At 42.8% G+C, this 18,013-nt stretch overlaps 1 protein-coding gene across 1 annotated transcript in view; it reads right to left on the reverse strand.

Annotated features, from left to right (window-relative positions):
- Positions 1 to 18,013, reverse strand: part of LOC144230173 (protein FAM169B-like) — a 71,372-nt gene that overhangs the window by 22,354 nt on the left and 31,005 nt on the right. The window contains exon 4 of the mRNA XM_077762368.1: positions 14,075 to 14,252. Within this exon, the coding sequence (XP_077618494.1) occupies positions 14,075 to 14,252 (178 nt within the window). The remainder of the gene's footprint in view (positions 1 to 14,074; positions 14,253 to 18,013) is intronic.

Below are 18,013 nucleotides of genomic sequence, written 5' to 3' on the forward strand. Positions count from 1 at the left end.
GTAGCTAAAGTAAGAAAAAATGAATACCCCATAAATAAAACACATTAGGAATTAAAATAAAGATATCACTATAGATGCGGCAGAAATTTCAAAGGTAAGAGAATACAGTAAATAACTATGCCAATGAACTTGAAAAGAGAGGAAAAGAACAAATTCCTAGGATAAAACAACCCACCAAAACTGACTCAAAAAAAAAAAAAAAAAGATAAGTAAATACCTATGAGCATGAAGACATGAAATCAGAAGTTTCAACCTCTCCCACATCGAACACACCAGGTCAGGTGGCTTTAGACAGAAGTTCTACCAACCTTCCAAAGGAAAGCCTTCCGGAGAACAGAGACTCCACCCTAGTCTATGAATATAGTATAACTTTTTAAGGAAAAAGAAAAAATTGCCACAGGTAGGAAAAATAGGTAAATAACAGTAATTCTTGAACTTAGACCAAAAAAAAAAACAAAAAAATAACCATAAGCTAATATCAACAAACTGAATTCCATAGGGTATACAGAGTTAATTTAGATCACTGTAAGTGGCTGGATTCTGTGCTCACCCCACTGGCTGTTCCTGAAGACACGCATGCTTGGTAAAGTATCTGGGATGAAACCATGACCAGGGGCATGAACTAACACTGCACATAATTATGGCTTTACCTTCAAGAGCCTGGGAGGACATGAAGAAGGTACCTCTGAGAGAAGGAGACAAAGCCTAACAGAGTCAACAATGTGATGCCAACAGACTGTCCATTACAAACACGCACCCAACAAAACACACAAGACGAGCAGGAGGGTTACTTCACAAAGACATGAGTGAATTCTTGGAATACCTAAGACAGAATTCACAGATGGTGCACCATGTGGAAATGGCAGCAACAGGCAGCCAGAAAGTAATGGAAGAAACTGTGTCTGCTTCAAAGAGAGAGATTTGTCAGGAGGAAGATATAACAGGCAGACGGCAAGACAAAAGTCACGGTGTATTCCCACTGCCGGTTGTTTCTGAGAACTAAGACCTGGGCACCAGGAAAGTTATGATGTGGAGCCACAAGGCACAGAAAACCAAGTGCCTGGCCAAAAGCAGCCATGCTCCTGGTGCATTTCCTTTTGCAAAGGAGCATTCATGGGGGCTATTAAGCATCTGTCCAGGTTTGTCCTGCTAATCCTGAAGACAATATAATGACTTTGTCTCAGGTTGTTAACTGTAAGAAAATCCGTTTCGGAGGCATCTGGGTGGCTCAGGTGGTTAAGCATCCAACTTTGGCTCAGGTCATGATCTCACGGTTCATAAGATGCCCCACATCTGGCTTTTCACTGACAGTGTAGAACCTTCTCTTTCTCCTCTCTCTCTGCCCCTCCTCCACTTGCATCTCCCTCCCTCTTCCCACCGCCACCAAAATAAATAAACTTTAGGGGTACCTAGGTGGCTCAGTCCCTTAAGCGTCCAACTCTTGATTTCCCTGATCTCAAGGTTCGTGAGTTTGAGCCCCACTTCAGGCTCTGTACTACCACTGCTTAGGATTCTCTCTCTCTCCCTGCCCCTCCCCCACTCTCAATCTCCCTCTCTCTCTCTCAACATAAATAAAATTTTTAAATAAAAAATAAAATTGATAGATAAATAAACTTTTAAAAAAGTCTGTATCCGTAACTCACCTCCTTTATAGATTACAGAAGAAAGAACTGCTCCAGTTCAACATAATGGTGGTCCCTGCACCTTATCCACTCCATATGGCATAAAATACAGAAAAATTATAAAAGCAAAAGAAGCTACCTACAAATTATAAAACCAAGAGGAAAGCTTCACAAGGTCGGTGGACAGAAGACCAATACGAAAGAGATGGAAGTGGTATTTTGATCTACAAACAACAATCAGAAAATAGGCTTTAATATAAGATAACATTTTGTAACCACAGGATCAACAATCACAAGCCCAGACAATACCAATTGTCTGATAAAGACGTGGAGAAACAAAAAACTCTCACCTTTTGCAGGCAACACTATACATGCGTACGGCCCTCTTGGAAGCCAGTGGTGCACCCCGTGGGTAAGCTGAGTGTAAGACTCTGCAACGGCTAGCAGTTCCTCTCGTAGGGATACACTCTCGAGCAGTGTTGATCAAATGTTTTCTCATTACCACCAACCAAAGGAGCCTTTGGAGACATTTTTTCCCTAATCACCATCTCCCCCAAATTAAATACTGAAGAATAAGGTTTTGTTGGGTAGGGTTGAGGTTTGGAGAGCCACAGACCTATATATTATCTATGATTCTTCGGCTCCCCAAGAAAGAAGGGTTGGCCTGTTGGGGGCAATACCAGCCCACTGAGAATGCATGCCTTGGGTGAGGGTTTCTAAAACCTCGGAGGGTCCCTGGGATCCCTTGGAGGGCTTATTAAGACAGATTGCTGGGCCCCACTCCGCCACCGGTGTTTCTGACGCAACAGGTCTTGGACGGAGCCTGAGAATTCCTGGAGCCCATAACAGACCGCCTGCTGGCACACTCCATCTCTTACGCATCATCTGCTGTGCAGCAGTGAAGGGCTGCCTGGAGGTCTTGACCGGAAGTATCCAGGCCAGACTGTGACTTCATAAACAAGATTCCTCCATGGATTATTATGGGGTGTCTGCCCAGCCCACAGTGCTTTCAAATGGCCCCTGCCACAGTCATCTCTGGACCACAAAAGCCAGCCCACCCATCCAGTCAGTTAAGCTGAAAGGTAGACCCATGGTCCATAAGAAACCACCCCACAGGCCAGCTGGACCGACCTGATTCTTTTGAGGCAACTTAAAACTAGGACTACAATAGGTCTTGGCTCTTTATAAGGCAGTACAGGTAGAGGCCCAGTGGGCATCATGGCAAACTCTAGTCAAGGTTAACAGGAAGAAGAAGGGGCCCTGGGGTGGCTCAGTCATTTAAGCGTCCAACTTTTGATTTGCACTCTGGTCATGATCTCACAGTTCTTGAGTTCAAGCCCTACATGGGGCTCTGCACTGACAGTGTGGCACCTGCTTGGGATTCTCTCTCTCCCTCTGCTTCTCTGCTCCTCCCCACTCATTCACTCTCTTTCTTCCTGTTTCTGCCCCTCCTCTCTCTCTCTCTCTCTCTATGTCTCTAAATAAATAAATAAACGTAAAAGAAAGTTAAAAAGAGGAAGCAGGAGACCTACGTGCGTGAAGGAAGCTGGTTTGCAAAGATGGGCGTGCAGCAGCCGCTGGTACACATCCCAGCACGAGACGCCAGGCTGCGTCCGTGTTCCTCCCCTGCATCCCCAGCACCCCATCCTCAGGTGCACGAGGGGGTCTCTGTTCCTCCCAACAGCAGCCCCCTTCTCGTCTCGTCGGGCAGCACGGGCAGTACCTGGACCGATACCACACTCTCGCCACTCACACCACTTCTGCTGCTTACGTTTCTGCTGAAGTCCAGAAGATGGCATGAGGGGGCCCTGCCTGACCAGACAACGCCGCAGGAGGTGCCAGTGGCACTGGGCGTCTGGGGGAGGGGAAGAGAAGCCCCACCCCCCTCCCCCCGCCCCCCCCAGGGAGGAACAGGGCAGNCAGCTATAGCCTCTCAAAGGCATGGCCGCCATCACACAGGCCTGTCTGGATTGCAAATCACCTAACTTAATGCTTTTAAGTGCCGCTCCTGTTTTTATGATTTGCATTAGCGTTGGGCTTTCAGGAATCTGAAATATAAAGCTGTTCTTTTTTAGATTTTTATACAAAAGCAAACTACTTCTTAGCTCAGCCGTAAATTGGCCAACTCTTCACTTACCAGTCTGGTATTTTCTTCCTTTGAATGCTGACAGCTTTGTGGACTAGCAGTTTGAGAACAGAAGTTAAAGCAAAACTTTATTCGTTTTGATTATCTGGGGCTGAGGGAGAATTTCAACATAAAATCGTGAAATGGCTGAAGTGTCAATATTTCTTTTTTTTTAATTTTTTTTTTTTTAATTTCTAGGAGAGAGAGAGAGAGAGAGACAGCGTGAGCAGGGGAGGGTCAGAGAGAGAGGGAGTCACAGACTCTGAAACAGGCTCCAGGCTCTGAGCTGACAGTCAGCACAGAGCCCGATGCGGGGCTCGAACCCACGAACCGCGAGACCATGACCTAAGCGAAAGTCGGATGCTTAACCAACTAAACCACCCAGGCGCCCCCTTTTTTTTTTTTTAATTTTTTTTTTGAAGTGTCAATATTTCTTAAGAAAGGCAATCACTGAACGGCCAAACGAAGGGGGAAATTCAAACCAGCCTATGAAGAAAATGGTCCCAAAGAGAGATCTACCTGAAAAGTTTTCATTCGGGCTGTGCAAAGCCACCTGTTTCAAACTGAATGCGATCCTCAGCTAAAGAGGCACAAACTACTGATCTGCACATGAACTTGGATGAATCTCAAAGGCATTATGCTGAGTGAAAACAGTCTCAAAAGTTTACAAACTGTTTGATTCCATTATGTGACATTCTAGAAAAGACAATACTATAGTGATGGAGAATAAATCAGTGGTTGCCAGGGGTTTGCGGTGGTGGCTAGTAGGGTAGGGGATGACTAGGGATAACACGAAGGAGGTGTTTGGGGATGGTGGATTTTATTCTTTTTTTTTCTTTTTGAGAGATAGAGGGGGGGCAGCATACAAGCAGAGGGGAGCAGAGTGAGAAGAAGGAGGAGGATGTTAAGCAGGCTTCATGCTCAGAATGGAGCCTGACACAGGGCTCAATGTCACGACAGTGAAATCGTGACCTGAACCAAAATCAAGAGTCATATGCTTAACCGACTGGGCCACCCAGGTGCCCCATTCTGTATTTTTTTTTTTTAATTTTTTTAAATGTTTTATTTATTTCTAGGAGAGAGAGAGAGACAGCATGAGCAGGGGAGGGTCAGAGAGAGAGGAAGTCACAGACTGAAACAGGCTCCAGGCTCTGAGCTGGCAGTCAGCACAGAGCCCGATGCGGGGCTCGAACCCACGAACCGCGAGATCATGACCTAAGCGAAAGTCAGACGCTTAACCGACTAAGCCACCCAGGCGCCCCTACATTCTGTATTTTAATTATGTTTGGAGTTATATGAATCTATACATAAGTCAAAATTCATAGAACTATAAAGTCAAAAAATGGTCAATTTTATTGTCTGATAAATTTTTAAAATACTTAAAATATGTGCCAAGAACATACTTAGAAACAATGCATACTTTTTTTTCATGTTCATTTATTTTTGAGAGAGACAGAGATGGAGTGTGAGTGAGGCAGGAGGGAGGGGAGAGAGAGAGTGGGAGACACAGAATCTGGAGCAAGCTCCAGGCTCTGAGCTGTCAGCACAGAACCCAATGCGCGTCTTGAACCCATGAGCCGTGAGATCATGACCTCAGCTAAAGTCAGACGCTTAACTGACTGAGCCACCCAGGCGCCCCAAAGCAATGCTTACTTTTAAATAGGTGAACCCTGGCCCCTGTGATCCAATTGATGCAATGAATCTGCACATTTCCTTTCCCTTTCATAATGAAATTCTACACCGCAGTCCAGCTTGAGCTACATTAACAGATAATTCTGAATCCAAACGATCTAATCTCATGCAGAGAGACTGTAGTGGTACAAAGTTGAGAAGGATGCCATGTGCTATGCCCATACCCTCAGTACCAACACAAAAACACTACGTAATGCTGCCACAAGCATCAAAGACAAATCCAAGATTGAGGAAACATCAACTCTTCTGAACTTGTGAACTGCAAACCCTTCCTATAGTCCATTACACCACACATATCTGCTGGTGATTTTTCATAAATCATGTGTGCAAATAATGAAGCATAATAAAATAGATCTATTCACTATCTAACTTATGTTTTGTCTGGCCTACTTGGATGCTGCTAGTATCAAGCATTTCTTAATTCATCAAAATAAATCCTTCTCTCAGATTATAGAAAGACATGGAAAGAAAGGGGAAAAAATTCCATGATCCATACCTGAACAGAGTCCCCATCAGATAACGGTGGTGGAATGAAATGGTTGTGTAAGGCCACAAGTGTAAACATCTAAACCAAACCGACTCCATGACAGGCTTTAAGTTTCCCCTCTAAACTAGAAGGCCTGAGTTTCAGCTTTCCCGAAACTATCAGGCAGTTACACATTGCCCAAGGCAGGAGAAACCACCCTTGCAACACCCAATCAGGAAAGTCCAGCGACCACCCTCCACATTACTAAGGGAGAGGCCTGGAGATCGAAGCTATAGATAGGACCCTGTTACCTAATGTTAAAGTTAACCTGTTAGTCGCCGAACAAGACCCTAGGCTCGCTCTGTGATTGGTTGAATTTAAAGGTACTCTAAATGTTGTAATTGGATCCCGCCAAAAGTAACGAATACTCTAGACAATGTGTATGGTCAAACCCACTGTCAATGATGTTGAATTATTATGATTGGATCACTGTTCCCATGTCACAACTTCTGTAACTCCCCCGTCTCAAACCCCATAAAAACCCTACTCTGCCCTTGTTCGAGGCTCTCAGCACGGACCCATACACTGGTGAAGTCTGTGAGCCCGAGCTTAAGCCCGTAATAAAGCCCTTTGCCTTTGCATGCGTGACTCGGTCTCCCTGGTGGTCTCTGGTCGGTGAGGAAACTGCGATCTTGGTATAACAGTTGTGCAAATCCCCACATGTAATAACTGTTTAAGAAATAGATTTAAGAAATCATTGAAAGACACCAGAGGGCACCCAAAAGCATATAGGGACCAGAGGAAATTTTCATTTCAGGAAATTGTGACTGGAATAGGGAAGACTTATGAGTCTGCAGCCTATTGGCCATGAGATAGAACTCAACCTCCAATGCTACAGAAAACACTGGTGGGAAAAGCTGAAGTGTTACCAGCTAAAGCATCAGAGATAGGATTCAGAACTGGGAGAGCAGCTGGGAATTTAAAGGGAAAGTCCTAGCAGCACAAGAATGACAGAATGAGATAGACTCAAATTCTGAACAATTGCCCAAATCCCTGGCTTGCAGCTAACGTACACATGAGTGAAGGAGCCCCCAGGGAACCCAATAAGAAAAAAGTCAAAGATGAGAAAGTTATCCCCTTTCATTAAAATAAATGGAACTACATGGGATCAGATCTGTGAGTTTGATGCTTTTCTCAACCATAGACATTCCTCAACAGAGGCAGATCAGATCAAGTGACAGAGAGCTGGAGCCAAACAGGCTTCAACAGTGAAAGTACAAAGCCCCAAACCAGCAGGAGCAAAACAAAACAAACAAACAAACAAAAAGCAGCAACAAACAACAACAACAAAAAACCCTCAGGAGAGGTAAGCTGAATCCAAATCTTTGACTACCAATCTGCAGCCACAGGGAAGAACTCTACAGGGCTATGCTAAAGAAACAGCCACAGGAAGTCACACAAACAGATGTTAGCAGCTGCATATCACAAAGGAGCAAAGTCTATTGTTTGAATCCAGGCAAGTTGAATGACTACTAGGTCTAAAATCTAAAAATCCTCGGGAAACACACACAAAATTAGAGTTGGTACACTGTAGCTGCAACATCTAATTTTCAACCAAAAATTACTCAACATGAAGAAAACAGTAAAGTGTGACCCATACTCAGGATTAAAAAAAAAAAAAGACAGTCAATATAACTGACTTTATTATTTTTTCAACTTAAAATAGAACTAGATTTTGGAGTTTGCAAAGCCCTCAAAACAGCTTTGCAAATATAGTCCAAGAATTAAAATAAAATAAATCAAAAATTAAAGGGAAATATATAGAAAATCTCAACAGAGAAATGGCAACTACAAAATAATATAAATTCTAGAGCTAAAAAGTATAACGAAAAATTTTCAACGGCTCAACAACAGATTGGAGATGGCAGATGAACTCAAATATATACCAGTAGAGGGGCGCCTGGGTGGCTTAGTCGGTTGGGCGTCCGACTTTTGTCAGGTCATGATCTCACGGTTCGTGGGTTTGAGCCCCGCGTAGGGCTCTGTGCTGACAGCCAGCTCAGAGCCTGGAGCCTGTTTCAAAAATATTCTCTGTCTCCCTGTCTCTCTGACCCTCCCCTGCTCATGCTCTCTCTCTCTTTCTCCTAGAAATAAATAAAACATTAAAAAATTTTTTTAAAAAAATATATATACCAGTAGAAATTACCCAACAAAGAGAGAAAAATGTTTGAAGAAAAATGAACAAAACCTCCAAGACATAACTTAAGACATTATGAAGCACCTCACATGCATACAACTAGAATCACAGGGAAAGAAGAATAAAAGCAATCTAAAAAAAATGAAGAAATAATGGCTCAAAACTTCCAAAATACAGTAGAAATCATTAATTTAAAGATTCAAGGAACTCAACAAACCCCCAAAAGATAAACAAAAATAAAATCATTCCTAGACATACCACAGTCAAACTACAAAAAAAGCAGTCAGAGAAAAACTACGTGTTATGCATGAGGGAATAAAATGAATAATTGGCTGACTTCTCGCCAAAAACTATGAAAGGCAGAACAGACTGGAAAAACATATTAAGAGCACTGAAGGAAAAAAGAGAGCTATCACTAATAATTCTATATCTAGTTAAACTATCCTTCAAATATGACAATGTTTGTTCAGTAAACAAAAACTGTTCTTGTGTTGCCTGCAGAACTACACTACAACAAATTCTAAAGGAAGTACTTAGCCTGAAGGTAAAAATGACACTGGATAGCAACTGGGACCTATATTTTAAAACATTTTTTTATTTTTTATTTTTTTCCTTAAATAGTTTATTCTCAAGTTGGTTTCCATATAACACCCAGTGCTCATCTCCCCACAAGTGCCCTCCCCCATGCCCATCACCTCCCTTCCCCTCTCCCTGACCCCCATCAGCCCTCAGTTTGTTCTCAACATTCAAGAGACTCTCATGGTTTGCCTCCCTCCCTCTCCCCCACTATTTTCTCCTTCTTCTCCCCCATGGTCCTCCGTTAAGTTCCTCCTAATCCACCTATACATGCAAACATATGGTATCTGTCCTTCTGTGCCTGACTTATTTCGCTCAGCAGAACACCCTCAAGTCCCATCCATGTTGCTACACATGGCCAGATTTCATTCTTTCTCATTGCCATGTAGTATTCCATGGTATAGATGAACCACATCTTCTTGATCCATTCGTCTGTTGATGGACACTTAGGCTCTTTTCATGTTTTGGCTATTGTGGAGAGTGCTGCTATGAACATTGGGGTACATGTGCCCCTATGCGTCAACACTCCTGTATCCCTTGGGTAAATTCCTAGCAATGCTACTGCTGGGTCATAGGGGAGTTCTATTGTTAATTTTTTGAGGAACCTCCACACTGTTTCCAAGAGGGGCTGCACCAGTTTACATTCCCACCAACAGTGTAGGAGGGTGCCCGTAAAAAACATTTTTAAAGGTAAGAATATAACTATTTTAACTATATTTTTCTTTCATTTTTTAATCTCTAAAAGATATAACTACTAAATTAAAAACTATAAATCAACATTAATAGGTTTATAACATAAACAGATCTGATAGATAACAATACACTATGTAAGTAAAATGAGGGGTAAACAAAAATACACTGCTGCAAGATTTCTATATTTTACCTGAAGGAATTCAATACTAACTTCAAGTAAATTGGGAAAGTTTAAGACGTATATGTAATCCTGGAGCAACATCTAAAAAGTTAAAAATGCAAAAATATAGAACTAGAATGCCAATAGAGAAATTAAAATGAAATGCTATAAAAGAAGACATAAAGGAGGGATAGAGGAACAAAAAACCAGAAGACACAAAACAAACTGCAAAAGAGAAGGCCTCACAACCATACCAGTAATTAAATGTAAATTGACTAATACCTCAATCAAAGCAAACACTTTCTTTTTCTTTTTTTTTTTAAATATTTTTTATTTATTTCTAGGAGAGAGAGAGACAGCGTGAGCAGGGAAGGGTCAGAGAGAGAGGGAGACACAGACTCCGAAATAGGCTCCAGGCTCTGAGCTGGCAGTCAGCACAGAGCCCGATGCGTGGCTCACACCCACGAAACGCGAGATCATGACCTAAGCAAAAGCCAGACGCTCAACTGACTGAGCCACCGAGGCGCCCCAAAGACTTTATTTTTCTTAGTTGAGAGAGAGAGGAAGCACTTGCACACATAAGCAGAGGAGGGCGAGTAAGAGAAGGAGAGAGAATCTCCATGCTAAGCATGGAGCCATATGTGAGGCTCCATCCCATGACCCAGGATCATGACTTGAGCCAAAATCAAGGGTAATACTTAACTACTGAGCCACCCAAGTTCCCTAAAAGACAGACATTTTTAAGACTAGATTTAAAATCAAAGAGCCAATTGTATGCTGTCAATAAAATATATGCTTCAAATAATAAAGACATGAACTAAACATAAAACAAAAACTACAAAGAATATATTCCAGGCAACAGTAAGCATAAGAAAAATGAAGTAGCTATATATTAACATCAAACAAAATAGACTCTATAACAAGAAATATTACCAAAGACAACTGGGGACTTCATAATGATAAAATGGTCAATACATCAGGTGGGTAGAACAATTATAAATATAGATGTGACTGATAACAAAGCTTCAAAACACATAAAGTAAAATGACAGAACTAAAATGAGAAAGATGAGAAAGATGAATTCATAATCATAAAGCCTTGAACAAACTAAGAACTAGACAAAAATATCAGTAAGAATGCAGAAAATCTGAAAGATATTATCAATCACCTTAATCCAATTGATGTTTCAGACCACTAAACCAATACCTGCAGAATACACACATTCCTTCAAATCCACAGAGAATATCTACCAATATAAACCATATACTGGGTCATTAAACAACTCTCAATAGTTTTTTTAGAATATTAAAATGTAACAGACTACATTCTCTAACTGCAACAGAATTCAATTGGAAACCAATAAGTAAATAAAATATCTGGAATAGCCCTCAAATATCTGGAAATTAAAAGCTCACTTTAAAACGACTCATAAAAATCACAAAGTAAACTAGAAAATATTTTGAACTGAATAATAATGAAAAGTGGTAATGTGATAAAACAGACTTCATCAAAATTTAACATGTTTGCTCTTTAAAAAACTACTGCTGGGGCGCCTGGGTGGCTTAGTCGGTTAAGCGTCTGACTTTCGCTTAGGTCATGATCTCACGGTTCGTGGGTTCGAGCCCCACGTCGGGCTCTGTGCTGACTGCCAGCTCAGAGCCTGGAGCCTGTTTCAGTCTGTGACTCCCTCTCTCTCTGACGCTCCCCTGCCCACGCTGTCTCTCTCTCTCCTAGAAATAAATAAAAATACTAAAAAAAAAAAATACTGCTGTGCCAAAACAAAAATGTTTTCCGATACATATCTAATAAAGAACTGACATCTATAACATATGAAGAAACCATGAAGCTCAATAGTAAGCAAACAGCCTGATTTTTAAAAAACGGGCTAAAATAATTAACAGGCACTTAAAGAAAAGATGTGATCATCAACAAAGCACATGAAAACATAATCAATACTGTTCATGATTAGGGAAACGTAAATTAAAACCAAAATTAAATACTACTTCCCACCTTGTAGAATAGCTAAAATTAAGAACACTGACAATACCAACTCTTGGCAAGGATGTGGAATGGCTGCAACTCTCGCACTTTGCTGGGGGCAACATGTATATAATTATTCTAACAGAAATAGTTTTATTCTGTCTCTCTAAAAATAAGCTAATCGAGCAAAGGGAAGTTAAAAAAAATTTTAAGCTGTACTTCATGAAGCAGACCATCGGGACCCCCGGGTTCCATGGGACTTATACACGCAATGGCCGATAACCATGACAAACTGGAATTTGAGAATGGGTCAGTCCTGAAACAGTTTCTTTCTGAAACAGAGAAGCTGTTCCTGAAGACAGAGCAAACTGTTTGAGAAGAATGAGGCCATTCAGGCAGCCCATGATGCCGTGGCCCAGGAAGGCCAATGTCGGGGAGATGACGAAGTGAATTTTCATGGCGGGTGGCCATCTCTATGAACTTGATGGACGAATGCCTTTTCTGGTAAGCCAGGGCACCAGTTCAGAGGACCCATTGCTGCAGGATGCCGCCAAGGTCTGTAGAGAATTCACTGAGCGTGAGCATGGGGAGGTGCGCTTTTCCGCTGCGGCACTCTGCAAGGTAGCCTCCTGCCCTAGGGGAGGGACATAGCTGTTTTCCCCCCCTCTTCCCTTCAGCGTGAAGCCTGTCCCCCCCGCCCCCATGTGGTCTAAAACGCTTCCGTACACAGCTGTTCTCCTTTGGTTCTGAAGATGCGCTCTTACCCTCAAAGACACACAGGCACTAGCAGAGCTCAGCTGTCCATTGAGCAACACTGGATATAAGCTGCAAATGGTGAAGCATTGTCCCCTCCCCCCCACCGTGTACATATTGTACCTCAATAGCTAACGCTTTAAATGGCTACCCTGGTTTGCACTTGTAAGTTAAGGACTTGGACACGGTTTCATTGTTTGTCCTTAAAAGAAATGAAGCTTTTCTGCTGATTAACATACAAAATAAAAAGCTTTAATTGGCAATGTATACCCGAAGTCTATATTTTCCTTATTTGATTTTATACTGGTGTGGTACTTCTCAAATGAAATAAACTGTAGAGTAACTAAAAGTCTTGCCACTTAAAAAAAAAAAAATCAGCTCATGGATGAAAACAACATGACCCAGTAGGCAGCTTCAGAGAACTTTCCACCAAATTCATGGAATGCATCAAAAATGAAGAGGAAGCAGAAATCCAAGCCCCTGGACTGATCATGACATCTGAAGGTCCTCCCTTCAGTCTGAGGTCTGGGTCAGCCCCAGGAAGAACGAGGCAGCCACAACCAACCTGTACTTCATCCTCACATCCTGGTTAATCGCTGCCACCAGCTGCAACGGAAGGAGCTGGAGAGACAAGTTCACACTCCTTTCACCCCACTGCTGTGATTCTCACACACCAAGGTGGGGTCCGTTAACCATTTTTACTATGAGTAGGACGTCTACAGCACAGATGAGTTTGCGACAGATTTAAGACCAGCCATGTGTTAGAAAATGAAAGAGGAATTACAAAAGGTTCCCCTTCCATTTTAATGCTTCTCCGGATCCCTTGGTCTATCGAAGATAAACAACTAAAGAACGCAGCCACTTGAAAAAGCAAAATGATGCACTGAAATCCAAGAGTAAATGGCTATGGTGATCAAAGGAGTTGAAAGACTGACCTTGACAAATAATTAACTAAAGGAGTTGTTGGCATGAGAAACTGGTCATCCCACACTGAACTGGGGGGGCGGGGGGGGCGGGGAGGGAAAAATGCAGATTTACTCCATCCTGGACAGGTGGATCCAACACACAATATGCACATAGCAGAAGACCAACAATCAGCCTTTCCATCCCCTGAGAAAACACTTAGCTCAAGAGAACAGCATCCTATGGTGTTTCCCTGGGAAACTTTATTTTTGCTAAGATTTAGAACACTAAAGAACTAAAGGAGAAAGCTGAGACCATTTGGATTAGAGATGTTGACAGCCTTTAAAAATTCAAGAAACTACTAAAGAAGGCAACTTTAAAGAAGAGAGCAATCCCGGAGGCAAAATGGTATTAGCATCACACTTACTTCTTGTCACAACCCCTAAAAATAAGTCCCGGTATTTTACCCGAACCTTATTATCACGGCCGACCTCCCCCTCTTCTGAGGTAATGTCTATAAATCTTGGCATCCTGTGTGTTTTTTTCACCACATGTCAGCTATTAGCAATGGTATTTTTCCTGACAGCTCACTGGTAATATTAAAGAAAAAGAAATGAAGAGCGTTGTGCTTGCAAAGTCATTTTACACCATTAACAGCAATAAGCATTTTATGAGGGACATGGCACTGCCTGAGAATCAAAAGAACACGCTTTGCACCCTAATTGCCAATAGAATGAGAAATGAGAAAATGAAACCCATACCTTGGGTTTATTTACAGGACAGATGAATTAGGAACACTTCTTGTGCCAGAAGATTCTCTCCAAGCAACACTTGTGCTGAGGGAGTCCTCCGCAGCAGGCAGACATCTAGAGACGCTCCCTCACCCAGAAGGCCATGTGTCCCTTACCTTTCCTTTTGGTTGTGTAAAACGCAACCGCCGCTCCATCCCGCCACAGAATTTTTGCTTGCTCCTTGACAGAGTGAGGCAAAAAAAACATATCACCAGCATCCAAATTTCTCTCCAATCTTCCAAAAATAACGACGTTTAGAATGAAAAGCACAATCCTTTCCCCAAATGACCGAACCTTTGGTGGGGGGGGGGGTAGAAAAAGGAAGAAAGAACAAGCAAGTGAGAGAAGAAAATCACATGCGATAAATTTTGCACTGGGAATCAACCCGCGTGTTGGGGCCAGGTGTGTGCGCCATCATTACGGGATTCCTTCCGGGCTCAGGAGCCAAACTGTGAATCATAATTTCTCACAGAGGTTTTCCCATCCTTGACTTTTCACACCCATCGGCCTCTAGGAGCGAGGGGCAGTGCCAGAGGGACCTCCTGGGTCCCCAGGGCCACAGACGTGGAATGTGAGTAGAGAGAACAACCCATTGCAGGTCAACAAAACAGGAAGTCACCTCCAGTGGCGGCAGGCAAGCCATTTCAGCAGCTCCACTGGACATGTCCAGAAATCACCCCACTCTGCATTTTTAATAACTGCCCCAGAATTCTGACCCTCAGAAAGAGGATAAAGAATTGGGGGAGATCAATGGCTACAACAAAAGCAGATACTTTTCAACGGCTGTGATGTGATAGATTTGGAGTACACACTAGAGACCCAATCTCAGAGAATGACTGGGAGCCAAGGCTCATCTTGCTCTAAGGCTATAACATGAAACCATTTCTTGCCTACCACAATGTCCCAAGTGAGGAAATTGTATGTGGTCAAGGTCAGGCTCACAAAAAGTCCAAATGACTTCATGCTCCTCTGTCTGTTAAAATCTTCTGCATTTGGGGGCACCTGGGTGGCTCAGTCAGTTAAGCGTCCGACCGGCTTGGGTCACCATCTCTCGGTTCATGGGTTCAGGCCCCACGTCAGGCTCTGTGCTGACAGCTGGCTCAGAGCCTGGAGCCTGCTTCTGATTCTGTGTTTCCCTTTCTCTGACCCTCCCCTGCTCACACTGTCTCTCTCTCTCTCTCTCTCTCTCTCTCTCTCTCTCAGAAATAAATAAAACATTAAAAATTTAAAAAAAAAATCTTCTGCATTTGTATAGCCCACAGGTGGCAAATATGTGGCATAAACAGAGGTGTCCCGCTCCTATACCCACAGCAGACATAGCCAATCAATCCCCATCTGTGTGGCTGAGCCGGGATCTGGTCACAGAGTCCTTCTGAATGCGGTCCTCCAGGCAACCACAAGAAAGCACTTGAGATGAACCCCATCAACTCTTGATGAACAGACAGCACTGCTATGTGACAGCCTACATGTGTGGGTGTTTGTTACCCCATCCTATGCATCACCATGAGATCAGCAATGCCAGTAACTGGGCTGTGACTTCCACACTTCCACCCACAAGCTACCATCCCATTCTCCCCACATGCCAGGGAGGTCCTGATTTATAGGGAAGGAAATTGAAACTCAAAGAGGGTAAGTGATTACATGTATTGATTTCCCTGCCTCATTCCAAAGAGGACTTATGACAGTGGAGCAAGGGCCCCGTCAGAGGCAGGCAGGCTCAAAACAACAGGCCCGGGCTTCAGAGTCCCAGGCCAGTGCACCTGCTGCAGCTTGGCTCATGGTTCCCTTCTGCAACTTCATCCATTAGAGCTAAGACTTGGCGGGGACACACCTAGGTGGCTCAGTTAAGCACCCAACTCCTGATTTCGGCTCAGGTCATGATCTCAGGGTTTCAGGAGTTCGAGTCCCAAGTCTGGCTCTGCACTGACAGCTACAGAGCCTGCTTGGGATTCCCAGCCTCCCTCTCTCTCCACCCCTCTCCCACTCGCTCTCTATCTCCCTCTCTCAACATAGATAAACATTAAAAAAAAAAAACAAAAACTAAGACTTTAGGAAAGTTTCATATAAATATCTATGCTTAGTTTTATATTGAATAATTAACCCTAAACTTTTATCATCATCTATGATACTGGCTTTACAGCCTAGATTTGCTGGGAGATCTTTAACAACACCCAATCTCTTTGAGCCTCAGTTTCCTCCAGGGGTCAAGAGAGAAGGTTGCCTAAGTGGTCCTTAAAACACTTGCTTTGGGGGGCGGGGAGGATGAGGGAGGAAAACACTTGTTTTCAAATGCTCTGATAATAAAAACAAGGCAGCTTGCAGCACCCTAGCAAATGGTACACGTTCAGTGCCAATAAACTTATTAATTGGTCCAGAATGCAAAATAGTTCGCCTTCATCTGGAGCCAAATCTTAAATGAGAAAATGCTTTGTGAAACCCACACCAGCTTAACTCTGAAAAGCCACCCCAATTTTGTATCTCAGACAGTAGCAGGCCAAACAAAGTTCAGCCTTTAAGAAATAACTTCGCTGGTCACAAAACCTGAGTGGGGTGATGTGGGAGGTTGTATTTTTCAACTTCCAAAGCCAAAAGGTTCAGAGAAGAGCCAGAAGAGAAAAGCAGACTGCATCTGGCAGAAGGGAAATATCCAATCAAAATCTGGCAGGAAAAAAAAGGAGAAAGAGAAAATGCACTTAATTCGTCCAATTTCATTACAGGTGGGGAAAAAATGTGTGACATGTGATTCTGACTGAGAAACATTTCTGAAAACACGAAACTGAGATCCAGTTCTAATCCCTCAATTAGGACCACTAATTATGTTAACAGAAAGAACATCAACCTTTTTTTTTTTTTTTTTTTTTTTTGGTAATTTGTGAAGAAGAGCTGGCTAAGAAATAAAATGCAATTAAGAGAAAAATAAATAAATAAATGTCAAGACCCAAAGTTTTAGAAATGGAAAGGGAAACTATCTCTCCAAAGACAGCTGGGACAGCTAGATCTTCACCACGTGGGTCATGAAGTGCAAGTAACATCCAAGTTTCTTTCTGTTCACAACATAGGCCACATTGTCAGAAAATCTGGGGTTTTCCTCAACTAAACACAGAAAAATTGACACGTGGAAGAAGTGATCACTCTTATTCTGGGGGGAAATATGGCTTAAAGAGCAAATCAGACTCCTCCTTGGCATTCAGAACAGCCAGCCAGTAAATACCACCGGCCCACCTGTGGAAGGGACCAGAATAGAAACACAAACAGGCATACCAGGCCACCCCACTGGGCACCCCACACTCATCTGCTGAATCTCAAGCCATCGTTACATTTGCCAGGTTTTTTTTTTTTTTGGGGGGGGGGATGCTTTTCAAAACACTATCTTTTGAGTGAATTCAAACCAGACCTGAAAAACCCTGCTGTGTACTACAATATGGATGTAACCAGAGGGCATCATGCTAAGTGACATAAGTCTGACGAAGACAAATTTGCATGATCTCACATGCATGTGGAATCTTAAAAAGCTGAACTCGGGGCGCCTGGGTGGCTTAGTCGGTTAAGCGTCCAACTTTCGCTTGGGTCATGATCTCGCGGTTCGTGGGTTCGAGCCCCGCATCGGGCTCTGTGCTGACTGCCAGCTCAGAGCCTGGAGCCTGTTTCAGTCTGTGACTCCCTCTCTCTCTGACCCTCCCCTGCTCACGCTCTCTCTCTCTCCTAGAAATAAATAAAAAATATTCAAAAAAAAAAAAAAAAAGCTGAACTCATAGGAACAGAAAGTAAAATGGCGGTGACCAGGGGCTACAGGTGGAAGAAAACACATATTGGTCAGAAGGTACAAACTTCCAATTATATGATGAATAAGTTCCGGGAATCTAATATATGGCATGATAATATATACGGTTAATAACACTGTGTTATATTTAAGTTGCTAAGAGAGTAGATCTTAAGTGTTCTCATCACAAAAAAATGGCAATTATGTAATGGAATGCAGGTGGCAGCTAACACCACTCTGACAATCACAGTGCAAGATGTAAGTGTATCTGATCAACAGGTTGTACACCTCAAAC

The sequence above is a fragment of the Crocuta crocuta genome, unplaced genomic scaffold (genome assembly GCF_008692635.1).
Source record: "Crocuta crocuta isolate KB4526 unplaced genomic scaffold, BGI_CrCroc_1.0 scaffold93, whole genome shotgun sequence".
Lineage (NCBI taxonomy): Eukaryota > Metazoa > Chordata > Mammalia > Carnivora > Hyaenidae > Crocuta > Crocuta crocuta.